This window comes from Xyrauchen texanus, chromosome 9, assembly GCF_025860055.1.
Source record: "Xyrauchen texanus isolate HMW12.3.18 chromosome 9, RBS_HiC_50CHRs, whole genome shotgun sequence".
Lineage (NCBI taxonomy): Eukaryota > Metazoa > Chordata > Actinopteri > Cypriniformes > Catostomidae > Xyrauchen > Xyrauchen texanus.
This window is the reverse complement of record NC_068284.1, coordinates 29381514-29397194: the sequence shown is the minus strand read 5'-3', so window position 1 is coordinate 29397194 and position 15681 is coordinate 29381514. Positions and strand designations below refer to the sequence as shown.

General features: G+C 36.7%; 1 protein-coding gene across 3 annotated transcripts in view; it reads left to right on the top strand.

Moving 5' to 3' along the window:
- The first annotated feature begins 201 nt into the window (after window positions 1-201).
- LOC127649828 (rab effector MyRIP-like) overlaps window positions 202-15681 on the top strand; it is a 38899-nt gene continuing 23419 nt past the window's right edge. The window contains exons 1-2 of one of the 3 annotated variants that reach the window (XM_052135099.1): window positions 202-388; window positions 3743-3904. In XM_052135099.1, the coding sequence (XP_051991059.1) occupies window positions 3795-3904 (110 nt within the window). In that variant the 5' untranslated portion in view covers window positions 202-388; window positions 3743-3794. The remainder of the gene's footprint in view (window positions 389-3742; window positions 3905-15681) is intronic. The other 2 variants (XM_052135098.1, XM_052135100.1) reach the window with 2 other exon arrangements.

Below are 15681 nucleotides of genomic sequence, written 5' to 3'. Positions count from 1 at the left end.
TCACTTTCATTGCATCTTTTTTTTTTAACTTTCAATGCATCTTTTTTCACATTCATTCCATAATTTTTTCACTTTCATTGCATCTTTTTTCGCTTTCATTGCATCTTTATTCACTTTCCTGGCAGATGGATTGTAGGTCTCGTGGTTGTATAGCACGAGATCACAGTAGATACACGCACCATTTCCGCGCCTTTTTTTTTTTTTTTTTTTTAAACACTTGAACTCTTGAAACAAAGCGAAACTTTGACAGTTCCAAAAAGACACCAAAAGCAGGCGGCGGCAATAGCGACATACGTGCATTCGTAAAGAGTTAAACACCTTCAACTCTGGCAGTTGCTGGTTGATCGAAGAGAGATCTGACGTAAGGGATTGCGCTGAAGACACAACGGTGAGTGCTGCATTCAAGCTGTGTTTCTTAAGTTGTTCTTCCTAGCATAACGGTTGTATTTTTGTTCCTTTCAATAGATATTTTCATGCATAGAACTGCAAGTGCCCATCAGACCAATGTGGCTGCATTATTAATCCTATTATTTTAAATAACAAATGTATGATTTAACCATGTTTGCCCTTTGTGGACAATACTTTGTGCTGTCACAAACGCAGCCTACATTACGTGACTGTTCTCCATGTTTGTATGTGATGTCCTCATTGCCACGTTTAGACAGAAGAGTTGTAATTAGACCTCATGAATAAAATGTTTGTGTGTGCTTTCTCAGTTGGATCAGTCCAAGGCTTCGAGATTGCACAGAAAGGTCTATTAATTGCACTGTGTGCAAAAGTCTATTGGGTTGTATATTGCTGGGGCCACCGTTTACTAGTTTTCAGAAAAAAAAACGTTTTTATATTTTCATTTTATTCACATCACTGTAAAATTTGATGTAAGGTCACAACCCTAGGCACGTGGTAACTTGGAAAAGTTCATGATGTCTTAAAGATACACCAGACTGGTTTGTATGTGGTTTGTATGATCTCATACAGTAGATCATTAATAAGAAAGAAAACATCCACAACAGTGGACAAAAATGGCATTGTTGGGCTTAAAGCTTGTGGCCCTCACAAAATCTGTGTACAGACTGACTGAATATCCTTCTGTAAGAGTGTTTACTTTTCCATTGTTTGCAATTTACTGTTTTAGGTGGAGATATATATATATATATATATATATATATATATATATATATATATATATATATATATATATGAATATATATAAAAATGCTTTAAAAAAATTAACGCAATTAATTGCAATGCTTTCCTGAGAAATTCCTGAGAAATGCAAGCTTGTAGTACCACCTGTTTGCTCCAGAGGGCAGTAAGTGAAATTTCAGCTGTGTGAGCAACTCACAGTTTATTACAGTGAACAAAACATTAACAGTCCTTCAGCGGACACACAACACAAACATGCGTTACATTCTTGCGTTCAAAACACTTGAAGGGATCTCAAGATGTGGTTAAAGATTGAGTATTAAACTATATTTACCTTGACACAGTGACGTAAACATTTTATTTTTATGACGCAACACACCCGAGACATGACACGCATGTCTGATGCAGGTCGTATGGTCTTTACCTCACAAATGTTTAATTACCAACAAGGTTAAGGAGGTGTCCTTTAAACTGTTACACCGTTTTTACCCAGTCAATCTTTATTTAAGAAACATGCTCCATGAAATAGTTCCACTTTGCTCTTTCTGTAATGCTGTAGATGAATCTGCCCCTCACCTTTTTTGGGAATGTGTCCACGCTGTAATATTTTGGAAAAATGTTTGTTTGTTTGTACATACCTCTATTTTAACTAGATTTTCTTTGCTTTATAAAGACATTTTATTTGGTTTTCACAGTTTTGATAACTTAAGTTAATATTTTCTGATTAATCTGTTTATTTTTCTTGCCAGGTTTTTTATACATAAGTGTAAATTTATGTCTATAAAGCCCCTATTTGCACTTTGCAAAAGACTTGAAATATTATTTAAATACTCTTTGTACCTCCAACAACTCCAAAGCATTGAAAAGCATCGCACTATGTAATTAATATAATGTCTTGTTATTATTGTAAAATATATCTGTAGTATTGTGTACTGTGTATACCCCTGGCTTGTTAAAAAAAAAAAAAATGTCTGACGCAGGTGTAAATTGATGGGTCCTTAAACAAGCCCTCAAAATAAATCTCCAACTGATTGACAAATTCACTTGTGAAATGGATTGCTGTGAACTGTATGCCAATGACTGGTTTATGGTCAATAATATGGTAGTAAACAATACATTGTATTCTAAAGCCGGTTTTTGAATGGTCTTATCAATGTTTAACTCTTCTGCCACAAGAATGTAATGCATTTTATTTATCTGAATATTTTTTATTTTATATATATATATATATATATATATATATATATATATATATATATATATATATATATATATATATATATATCATATTTTAATATTTAAAGATTACTATGTATAATTATTTAATCATTATATATTGAATCATTGTTATATAAGGGGCTTTCTCAGCAAATATTTGTATATGCAATTAATTAATCGGGACACCATGTAATTATTTTGATTACAATTTTTAATTGATTGACAGCCCTAATATATATATATATATATATATATATATATATATATATATATATATATAAAAATTGTGATAACATTTACTCAGAAACCTTGACAGATTTTTGTTCTACTTGTCATGGTCATGACAACTTCACTGAAAAATTGTGGAACTTAAGAATTAAGTGTTTGCTTAACATAAGACAAGCAAGTACTTGCCTTAAAACAGAAATATGAATAATTACACTTTTATTTATTTGTATTTTTTATACACTGCTTTAATGGAAGTTTTTCATTTCAAGTCAAATGTATTCTTTAAAGAAATGTAATAGTTTTCAGCCAACATTTCAAGTTAAACTTAGAAATCTGTGTTGGCTAAGCAAATCTTAGCTGTCATTTATGTATTTTGAAATATGTGGGTCATTGACAAATAAGGTTGTCCAAGGTGATACAATATTAAAAAAAAAAGTTTAAAGCACACGTGACAAGTTCATATATGTATTAGCATTTTCTACCAAAAAATTATAATAAAAAAATATATTTAATGACTTTAAAAATGGCATGTTGTGTAACCATAATGTAAAAGGAATTAAATACTTTCCTTGCACCTTGAATACATAGAGCGCACACACAGCTTAAACATTAAACAACAACAACAACAAACATTTTTCTTTTGCTTATTTTAAAGATTATTCTGCACTACCCATGCCAACATTTATTTTTTCAAGAATTTCAGCTTTTAATTTTTGCCGGATGGTTACACCACATGACAACTTTTCCTTTAAGTCCCAGAAGAAAAAAACAACTTCAAAATGATTTTAAACTCTGTTATTAAAAACATATTCATCAAGAGGTAAATTTAAGTAATTGTTTTGTCTGAATTACATTTTTTATTTATTTTAGAATAACTTAATAGATCTGGACAAAAAAAAAGCTTTACGCCAATAACCACTTGCTTTGTATTTTGAAGTGCCTCGTTTTAGAAGGTTTGTACAGATCTGTAACTGCAATGCATGTTATAGAAAAGAAATCACCTAATAAATAAAATAGAATTAACTTTGATTCACATCTGCACAGAGTGATGTACTAGAATTTTACACAATTATTATGAAGCCAGTGCTGCATCTGGTGCCAAGCTTTTGCTACTATTATATGACTCTTGTCCCATTATTTCTTTCCTCAGCCAACACTTTGGACAGGGTAGGTATCCTTTAACTGTATGAAGGTGAGAAGGAATGGGGCGTAAACTGGATCTCTCTGGTCTGACGGATGACGAGGCTGACCATGTACTTCAGGTAGTGCAACGGGACATGCAGCTGCGAAGGACAGAGGAGGCACGGCTCAGGTTAATCCCACCAACTCGTGTTTGTCTTAGCAGCATAACTTTTAAAAACTCCCTTTTCTTAAAACCACTTTGAATACGTGATGGTGAAAATACTATGTGTTTAAAATACAGTACGTAATACGTAAAAAAATGGTTATATGTAAATGCCAAGTGTGTGTGTATGTGTGTATATATAATACTACTAATACATTTTATATATATATATATATATATATATATATATATATATATATATATATATATGTATATGTGTGTGTAAATAGCATATCATTTTCAATTTAAAAAGTTTAGGCTATATTTGAAAATGAGCTTATTGACAATTTTCTCCTTAGTGGCGTGGGCAGAATGGTATTCCAATCATTGCTAGAGAGCAAAAGGAAGTTCCCATTATTCTTCATTATACTTAAAAACAAAATGACAGGATGGGCCCACCCTTCCCTCTTTAGTTTTGACTCACTTTCCTGAGCCCATCATGGAGATGCTTTTAACTTATTATACCGTATAGAGTTTTGATCAATTAGACAGAATCAATATTGCATCTAGGCCACATATTTGTTCACTGCTGTATATGAAACCAATATTTCTGCATTTACTGAAACCGCCCAAGTGAAAGGACTCTTCCTGTCTAGAGATGAACAGATGTTCCTAGGGTTTCTCATTCAGATGTACTGGACCTTCCGACGTATAATTGCAGGAAATGGCCAGCATACTTGCCTAATGGTCTTACATAACTTGCCTTTTTTAACTCTATTATTTAGTGTTATCAGAAATGAAGAATGTTCCAAAAGTAAATTTAGCATCCTCTTAATTTAGTGATTTTAATTTACTCTTTAATTTATTGCACTTTTTTGTAATCTTGGTGTAACCTTCCCTCCTACCATCTTTCCCACTATTGTTTTGTCTTCTTTTTTTTAAAATATGTCGTATTGGCTCAAATACGCACTTTACTCAGTACTGTGCTTTTGGTTGATTGTTTGGCAACAGGATTTTATCTGACTGATAGACAAATGCCCTGCCTTCTGTAATCATCTTGTTTTTACAGCATACCTTCTCTCATCCCACTCACTTTCTCCCTCACTGCTGGGAATGCTTGTATAATTAATAAGGAAATTGGAATAAACATACAAAAAATGTATAAAAGAAACAAACAAATAAAAGGGTTTCTGGTCTCAAGATGGTTGATTCCATGATTTTAGGCAATTTTCCTGAAATTTATGTAGATTGGGCTGCGGTTGATTGGGCTGGTAACTCTCTGTGGTAGAATATTGACTAGAATTTGCATTGGTTTTTGCTGAGCTCTAGGCAACAAGGATTTTATTTGACAGAGTAATTGCATTTAAAAGGTCACCTAGGATTCAGAAAACATCACATCTAATCTTGGGACTTTATACCCCAATTTCAAAATTTCAATGTAATGTATCACTTACCTTGTCATAACCAGGCATGGGAGGTAACAGATTACTTGTAACACGTTAGGTAATAGGGCTGTAATGATCAGTCAACATTATCGGCGTAGTCGAAAAAAATGTTAATTGTCGAATAGTCGTTTGATCTAATTTAATGTAACATGAGATCACATTAAACTTTAATGATGAGTGCAGCACCGCAGCTCGCACCTGATTTTGGAGAGGAGAAGTACACAGCTCACAGACCAGATGCACTCTAAACTTTCCAAACAGCTTCAGGTGATGTAGATCTCAAAGTATGAGAGAATTATAATTCAAAAATACAAAGTAAGTTAATACAGAAGCACTCTCGTTGTGGACTAAATGGAGCTGCCGCTCCGCTGAAGCAAAACTTGCGTGTGGAGCATCTTTAAAGGAAACAACCCGAAGTTACATCTTAAATGCAGTTATATTTAATGCGTTATAGCTTTATTAAAGTTCAAATAATAAGAAGCAGATCATGTAAATAACTACAAACTCCAAAACTGGCATTTTTCTGTGCAGTCAGCACCTCTTCTATGCATGAATGTCCCGATCTGAGGGGGAGAGACTGAAACTGCACCCGGCTGATGCACATTCTGTCGTGGGGACGCTCATCCCTCGAGAGCACACTTGCTGCAGTTAGATTATAACGTATTTTCTACGTAATTAGCTTGTGACTTATTGAATCATATGTCACTGTGCATTTCTTCTCGTGAAGAAAGTTGGCAATATGCAGCTTTATTATTAAGAGAGATTTAGTTTTTTGTTAAAGATGGATTGAAGTGAACAGAAAGGTGAGAGAGGATAGTCTTTGCCCCATTATACACTGCAACAAAATGTTTTTGATTTGGTTTGTTTTCCAATATAAAACTCCTAAAACAACATAATTCTTTTTAGCAACTATACTACAGAAGAAAAAATGTTATCTGAGATTGTTGAATATAATATTAAAAATACAAATAGTTTAAAATATTGAAAAATCCTTTAAAAAAATGTGCATTCACCTGCGAAGCCGCATATATGACATTTACACTTGCTTTTTGGAGAATAGATTTAAATCAACCAAGGTTCTCTCTCATAACTCACTTGAGTCAGTAGCGCCTCCTACTGTCACATGTGCAAATAACACCTGTCTCACATCAGCACTCTGCTCTCGAGGCAAACAGCTGCTTCATCATGATGGTCACGGAAGAACATGCATTATTTCTTGAAATTTCGACATTATTCGCTCTTTAAAAGAGAAAAGCGAAACAACATTAAAGTTCAGTGGAGTTTATGCCCTCCAGCTGTGAAGCGGAGGATCATTATCCAAGGACCTGAAAATTTGAAGGTTATAAGAGTATAGTTGCAAGTACTGACACGATTTGCACATAGAAATCCCCTGGTTTGTATGGTTGAAAATGTGAATATTATATTAACCAGGATGTCCTGTAAGTTGTTCTGTTCTGTATTGAAGCTGAAAAATTACCTCTCCCCCAGGTGAACAGCACTTAAACCTTCAACATTTCTGAAAAAAAAAACCAAAAAACTTTTGAATACCCAAGCGAGTAGTGCTGGTGAACTGGGAACGTTTGGAGGAGGCCCCTGTCCGAGAGATCTTCAACCCACACCTCCGGCGGACCTTTTCAGGCATCCCTGCAGAGGTTGGGGACATTGAACCGGAGTGGGCAATGTTCAAAGCTTCCATTGCCGAATCCGCGGTGGGGAGCTTTGGCCTCAAGGTTTTAGGTGCCACAATGGGCGGTAACCCTTGAACACCGTGGTGGACACTGGTGGTCATTAAGCCGTCCGACTGAAGAAAGAGGCCTTCCGGGATTTGTTGTCCCGGAGGTCTCCGGAGGCAGTTGCTAGGTACCGACAGGCCCGAAGGGCTGCGGCCTCTGCTGTGAGGGAGGCAAAGCAATGGGTGTGGGAAAAGTTCGGAGAAGCCACGGAGAAGGACTTTCGGTCCGCACCAAAGTGCTTCCGGAAAACAGTCCGCCACCTTAGGAGGGGGAAATGGAACCATCCAAGCTGTATACAGCAAAGATGGGACTCTGTTGGCTTCAACCAAGGAGGTTATTGGGCAGTGGAAGGAACACTTTAAAGAACTCCTAAATCCCAACACACCCTCTATGCTAGAGGCAGAGCAATAGGCTGATGGGGATCAGATTCTATTTCCCTGGGGGAGGTCACTGAGGTAGTCAAACAACTCCACAGTGGCAAAGCCCCAGGGATTGATGAGATCCGACCAGAAATGCTGAAAGCTTTGGATGTGGAGGGGGTGTCATGGATGACATGCCTCTTCAACATTGCGTGGAAGTCTGGGACAGTGCCTAAGGATTGGCAGAATGGGGTGGTGGTTCCCCTCTTCAAAAAGGGGGATCAGAGAGTGTGTGCCAACTACAGGGGTATCATACTTCTCAGCCTCCCTGGTAAAGTTTACTCCATGGTGCTGGAGAGGAGGGTCCAGCTGACTGTTGAACCTCGGATTGAAGAGGAACAATGCGGGTTCCGTCCTGGCCATGGATCGATGGACCAGATCTTTACTCTCGCTAGGATCCTTGAGGGGGCCTGGGAGTATGCCCATCCGGTCTACATGTGTTTTGTGGATCTGGAAAAGGCATATGACTGGGTCCCCTGGGAGAGACTGTGGGAGTATGGGGTGGGGCGGTCCCTTCTTAGGGCGATACAAGTCGAGTGTGAAGCGGCTGGGATGAGGATTGGAACTTCTAAATCTGAGGCCATGGTTCTCAGCAGGAAACCAATGGAGTGCGTACTCCGGGTAGGGAAGGAGGTATATCCCCAAGTGAAGGAGTTCAAGTAGTGGACTGGTGGTGGTGTAGTGGGCTAAAGCACATAACTGTTAATCAGAAGGTCGTTGGTTTGATCCCCACGGACACCACCATTGTGTCCTTGAGCAAGGCACTAAACTCCAGGTTGCTCCGGGAGGATTGTCTCTGTAATAAGTGTACTGTAAGTCGCTTTGGATAAAAGCATCTGCCAAATGCATAAATGTAAATGTAAGTACCTTGGGGTCTTGTTCACGAGTGAGGGGACAATGGAACAGGAGGTTGGCCAGAAAATCAGGGCAGCGGGGCAGTATTGCACTCGCTCTATTGTACCGTTGTCACGAAAAGAGAGCTGAGCCAGAAGGCAAAGCTCTCGATCTACCGGTCAATTTTCATTCCTACCCTCACCTATGGTCATGAAGGCTGGGTCATGACCGAAAGAACTAGGTCACGAGTACAAGCGGCCAAAATGGGCTTCCTCAGAAGGGTGGTGGGCTTCTCCCTTAGAGATAGGGTGAGGAGCTCAGTCATCCAGAGCTCGGAGTACAGCCGCTGCTCCTTTGTGTTGAAAGGCGTCAGTTGAGGTGGTTTGGGCATCTGGTAAGGATGCCCCCTGGGCACCTCCCTAGGGAGGTGTTTCAGGCACGTCCAGCTGGGAGGAGGCCTCGGGGAAGACCCAGGACTAGGTGGAGAGATTACATCTCCACACTGGCCTGGGAACACCTGGGGGTCCCCCAGTAAGAGCTGGTTAATATGGCTTGGGATAGGGAAGTTTGTGGCCCCTTGCTGGAGCTGCTGCCCCTGCTACCTGACTTTGGATAAGTGGTTGAGGATGTTTGGATGGATGGAAAGAAAGTTCAATGAAGAATTTATCTGATTTGATCAATTATTGTTGAGAACTGTTCAAATGTCTGGCTGAAGAAGACATTCTGGCAAATGTTCAACACTTACAGTAATTATGAATAAGTAAATAAAAAGACACACTAAACGTGTAAATCTGTTTTGATCTATTCTTTAAAACTAGATTTTGTTTTCGTTTTGGAATCAAAAAATGTTTTTCCCCTTTAAAATCCTCCTTAAACATAAACATAGAAATCAGCCATAAACTGTTAGCTGGTGATGTTTGACTTTAGATCATAAGCATGGGAAAGACTCTTGACAGCATCTAGTATGACAATAATAACAATGATGATGATAACATGTGACCTACCAATTGAAAACAGTATGAAGTTAATGATGAATAGTGCAAATTACAATTGCCTATACACAGGCAATTGCACTATAAAACTGCAATACATGGTAGAATTACACTTTGCAGTGTTTTTGAATCTGAGATATATCTTGCCAGATTTAGTTTTATGTTAACTATGTAGCAAAAAGCAGACTGCATTTTTTTTGTCCCTTTCTTCTCCCAAGTGTGTTCTGCCTGCATGCATCTAGCTTTTCAATATCCTCACTGACACCTGGGGAGCATCTCTGAATTTCAAACAGGGCTGAGTGAGATATCAGAGATTGGAGGAGCACAAAAGCAAGATTATAAAAAAAGATAATGCTAAAAATGCATAAAGAGGGGCTTACAAAGATTTTGTAGAAATTATTATTTAAAGTAGGAAAAGCTCTTGTAGGAAACCATTTGATTTAACATGTAGTAAAATAAAAAAATAAACATTGGAAATGCGAGACATCACACAGATATGTGTTTAACATGACCAATAACAAGAATAATTTTTTGTTAATTTTTGTGTTGCTTTAGCCTGTAATAGCTAGTTCATATTTAATCCTTTTTTTGTTAGAGAAAATTTCACTGAGTCACGTTAATTCATACATTTCAATTTCTCCTCAAATGGAGTTCAAATGTTAATTATCAAAACTTTATCTTTAACACAGTAGTATATTTAGATCCACATCATTCCTCATTATGATAGTTAAGTAGATTGTTTACTTAACATTCTGTATACATGTACTTTTTTCATTGTCTGAACCTATCCAACCTCTACAGATTCCCTTATTCTTTCTAATATCTCTTAATATTAAAATATGGTTCTTCGATCAACATTTAACAAACAATTGAACAGTGATGAAAATAAAACAATACTGAATTACACATTGTTCTCTATAACAGCACATTTTAAAATGTTCTTGAGAGAAACCCAAGAGTCCTCTATCTATCCATGCACTCATCCATGATTTTCGTTTAATTAAATCATAGATTTCAAACAGATGGTAGATTTAAAATTTTTGACACTGCTACTCATTTAGGATTTAAATTCTCTCATGTATTACATGAAGAGGACATGTGATAGAACATCGTGAGTTTAACCAGGCAGTTTGGTTTGTAGAACCAGACTGATGTCACTGTGAATTCATCTCGCAGTGAACATGATCATTTCCTGGTTTCCATGAAACCAAAACCTGTGGCTCGAAGATTGCTCACGCAAAGCGCTCTCAGTAGTGCCATGGGTTAAGGCAGGAACAGAGTGGGATTCCTATTCAACCCAGAATGTCATGCCAATTTTTTGAGGGTTTAAACAGAAATGTAAAGCTTATAATTTTATAAAATCTCTTGCATTAATTCTTCTTTTAAACCTTAAAAGTTGTTTAAATCATCTTTTTTACAGTCATTTTAAGGTTTGTTGACATTACATCATCATGGAATAAAATTTGTAAAATTTGCTATAACATTACACAGAAAATTTTGTAAGTGATTTAATCACACTAAAATCATGTTTACACTCGTACTTTTAAAAAAGTGAGAATTTTAACAAAAAACTGGCCCCCATTCTCTTCTTGTGCAAGTGCCTCACTGATTTTTGCTTCTTTTTTTTTTTAAGTAAATGTGGAACGAGTCGAAATAAATTTTTGTGGTAATCAACATTATGCCACAAATGCTTTTGATTGAGCTTAGCTTGTATTGAACCTGGAACATTCCTTTAAGCACAATGTTAGATTATTGCAAAGTACAATCCTGGATTTGAATATTTTTTATTCCATTTTAAACTAAAGTGCATAAAAAAATACATAAATAAAAAAGTTGTAGCTAGTTCGTATTCTCAAATGATAAGTAAAAAGTGAAACGAGGGGGAAAAAAGCTTTGCGCCGACACGGGCTGCACTGGTCAAGCGTCTGTAATTTGTATTTTCTCAAACTTACTCATACAGTCTTTTTAAACCAGAAAATAAATTTATTTTATATATGTACATCTAACCCGTCACCAAAGTACCATGATAAAAAGTTTACAGCTCTTATACGCAGTCAATACACCAAATGTGATCTTCCCACAAACAGCTGCACAAAGAGACTTTAAAGCATGTAATATGTTTATTTTATGTAACATACAGCCTAATTTTCACCAATGTACCACGATAACATTTCACTGCTTGTATATGCACAGCCATCATATCAAAGCGTGATCTTCCCATGCACGCATCCACGTCTACTTATTAGGTGCAGATGCGGTTTTCATTCACACAAACAGCAACTCAAAACAGTCTTTTCAGGCATATAATATGTTTGTTTTCTGAAACAGACCACCAAATTATGTCTGAGAAGTCAAATAGTAAATATAGGTAAACAGGACTTCTGATTAAGGTTGGGCGATGTCCCCTAAATTGGCAGTTGACGATGTTGACAGTAAAACATCGCGATGGACGATGATATCGTCGGTGGGGTGGGGCGGGGCGGGGGGTTATATAATTTCATATAATTTTCAAAAATTATATGAAAAATTATAATTTAGTTATTTTACTAACCCAACTAATGACTCGTCGGCACTTTATCAGTAGCTTGCACGACACGTGAAGCATTTTTTTTTAGCTTTCACTTAAGAAGAGTTGTGCACTTTTTATTTTAATATATCTCTTTACATAAATACTATTTTCCACTTAAAAACTCTAATTTCGTTATTTTACTATCCCAACTGACTCATCCGGCTTTCCAATAGGTTGCACGTAAGGGGAAAAATATTTCTTCCACTTAAGAAGAGTTGTGCACTTTTAAGCACTTTTTATTTTAATATATCTCTTTACATAGATATTTTTTTTCTACTGAAAAACTATAATTTCGTTATTTTACTAGCCCAACTAATTAGTACTCATCCGGGCTTTTTAATATATTGCACGTAAGAAAAAAAGTAGCTTCCTTCCACGTAGAGTTGATACAATGGCGTTGGTGTTGGTTGCTAAAAAGGGTACTACTTCGCCTATATGGCAATTTTTTGGATTTAGACCTGATGAGAGTGGACAGCCAAGGGACCCGTCCGAAGTTTTGTGCAAGATCTGCTCATGTGTGATCCGCGCAAAAGATGGGCAGACGACCAATCTGCATTTTTCGCCATCCGTTGCGGAGCTATTCGATTCTGCATATTATTTCTTAAACGTTCATTTGTGTAGTTCATATGACCACTTTACAATATTTCAATAACATGATTTATTTTGTAGCCTGTGCTGAAGTTAATTGTGCTGCTAATTATAAGTGAAATGTTAATGCCGAGTTTCGGTCTGAGTGTTGTTCTTCTATGTTTTAATAAATGTGTGTTATTCATATTCACCTTGTTTCTTTCATTTGATTTGACATTATGGATTTATGGCCAAGGAAATTTTTCTTTAAAAGTATTAACCAGACAAAAGTTATTTGACATTCGCTGGTCTGGGTTTATCTTAAACTGCCGCTTCAGTGTATACAAGAGCTATGTGACAATGAGCAAGATTTTCTGAGACAATTTAACTACTAATAATTAATTAATAAAGGCTATTTTCTTGTAGCCTACAACATAAAATATTTTAATCTAAATGTACAGTGTAAGACATGTAAAAAAAAGACAAGAAGCTAACAATGTCAAGATCAATATTTGTGTAGCCTGCCTGACACGGTATTTTCACAGACTAACACGTCACGTCTCTGGCATATACTACAGTATTTAAAATAGCATATACGCATTAGTTATATTCTCAATTTAATTTACAGAGCAATCCCTGCAAAGTTTTTAGGTTAACTATAGAAGAGACTAGAATTAGTGAGTCACACTAGCAAGACTCGCAAAAGGGGGCGTGGCATCACGATGGTGGCTCTACATCGTGATGTTGGTCAGCCATCATCGTCCATCGACACAACCCTACTTCTGATATTATTTGTTCATTTGTTTTTACAGCTATAAAAATATTTAAATAAAACAAATACAGTACAGCAGACATAACCCATTTGTTCACATGTTTACTGTATTATATACAGTATTTAATTTTTTTATGACAAGAAATCAAAAATTAAAATAAAATAAAGAAATACTCTTCTACTCTCTGCCCTCTTCTACCAGCTGTGCAGTGCATATGTAAAAATAACTCACTCCAGAGGACACTGCAGAGGAATTTAGACCATACTCTTGAAAAGGTTAAAAACACTGCTTAATCTGAGAAACACAAATAAGAGAGAAAGACACCATGGTTTCTGAGACCCCTACCAAAGACCTCCAGATCTCTGTTCACACTGCATGTTTTTGCATCCATCCACACAGTTCTCAAATATTTTTTTATGTTAACGTGCTACACTTACATCTTTGACCGTTTCACCATGTTTTATGGTTTTTTAGCTTCTCGTGCAGGATTGCTGTGTTCTGTGTCAACTTAAAGATAACTTAAACCTTTAAAATATTGTCTAGAGACATCTGCGTTCTGTTAAACTGTATTTGTTGCACTGCATCTATCCTTTTATACTGCAAGAATACGATAAGTCTGATGTCATTGTCAGTGCCTGGCACACATCCAAAATTTGAATGCGCAGTTTAAAATTTATGTGCATTTTTATCTTAAATTCTATAAATATTAGAATTTTAATTTGACAGCCTTAGTAAACACATTGGAATTGATTAAAAAATGTCTGATGGGGGATGGCATTCCGGATTGATTTCAGGGTACACAAACATTCGGAATCAACATGTCGATTTAATGTGTGATCATATTGTGAAGAACATAGTCATTCTGGTCCTATACTGCACTAATACTGAATGATAATGATGATGATGAGATTTTCTCTATAGTGCTGATGTCACCTGCCCTTATGCAATGCCACTGTTGTGTGAAATGCAATGTGTCATCTTATATATAGGCTTATATGTCGCTGTATGCACATAGCATTCCAAATGTTATTATCTATGCAACTATGCATTTGACAGATTGACACACACTGTCAGACAAGATTAGTACAACATGTTTCTTGGCATTGCTCTGAAGTGAGCCATTTCCAATGCGCCAACTGCCATGTGTTAGTGTGTGGCAGAGCATTGCTGATCTGTTAAAACGTTGTTCCAGGAAAAAGGGCATGTAATTGCTACAATGCTGGAGTCCTTACACTGTAATAACACAACAGTAGATTGGATTGATGGCTCCTGTTTGCGCATACAATATATGTAGACCAATGCAGCATCAGTACCACTAAATGCTCATTCAGCATCCTCTAGTTTGTTAATTAAGTGAAGTCAAGTCAAGACATTTTTATTTGTATTGTGCTGTTTACAACACACATCTTCTTAAAGGAGCGTTGCAGAAAATTGTGCTGTAATAGAAAATGCTGATATGTCTTTAAGTGCTCATTGTGTGGTTTAAATGAATGTAACGCCATTGAAAATCATGCCTTATTGTCTTTAGGCCCCCAGTGAGCAAGTCAAAGGCAACTGTATTAAGGAACACAAGATATATGTTAATGCAGAAAAATTACCTTGAGAGAAACCAGACTCAGCTGGGGGAGTCAGTTCCCCTCTGGAGATACACCATGACTAATAAGGCAAAATTACAAATTTATATGCAGTACAAATCTTGTTTTATGTGAGTAAACGGAGTAGATGTTGTTGGGCAATTTTTTATGATTTTTGGTCTTTGAATTCCATCGAGCATCGACTACGGAAGTGCGCATAGATGAAATGTTCTTTTTATTTTGTTGAAGAAGGCTTTATTTGCCGTTAAATAATTTTCTATGTATTCCATTTTAAGAGTGTAGTCCATCCTATGACCAAGATGATGCTGGAAGAAATCAGCGAGGTTGGCCTCACAGTCCGGCTGGAAGCTTGTGGCAGTTCTTTTCCGGTGAAGTCCATCCTAAGTCCGAGGTTCAGGCAGTGTCCAGTGAAGTATTTCATGTTTTACAGTTGGAGTTAGCAACAGTTCATCCTCTGAAGTCAATCATACTAGAGAGTGATCAACGAAGCGCCCCCTCACTGTCTGGGTGGCACAGGCTTTAGTTAGTAGTCATTGCTCACCAACACATAGCGATAGGAGTGGAACATCGGGCTGGACCAGAGCTGAATCCGGCAGATCTGGTTGAGACAGGGAAACAAATTGAATAATGTTAGCGTAGATGCCATTCACTTTAACCTGTTGACATGCAGTATCCCCACACGTGGTGGTGACGTCCCTCTGCTTACATTTAATATATAATTTACCATCTGTAAATTTAATTAATGTTAAAAATTATACATATTTTCAAAGGTCTAAGGGTTCAACATTGATATCCGATCTCTGTTTCACGATAGCAATGCTCCAGAAACAGCAATTTAGTTATTTGTGCCAGGAGTACAAATGAAAACATGCAATAT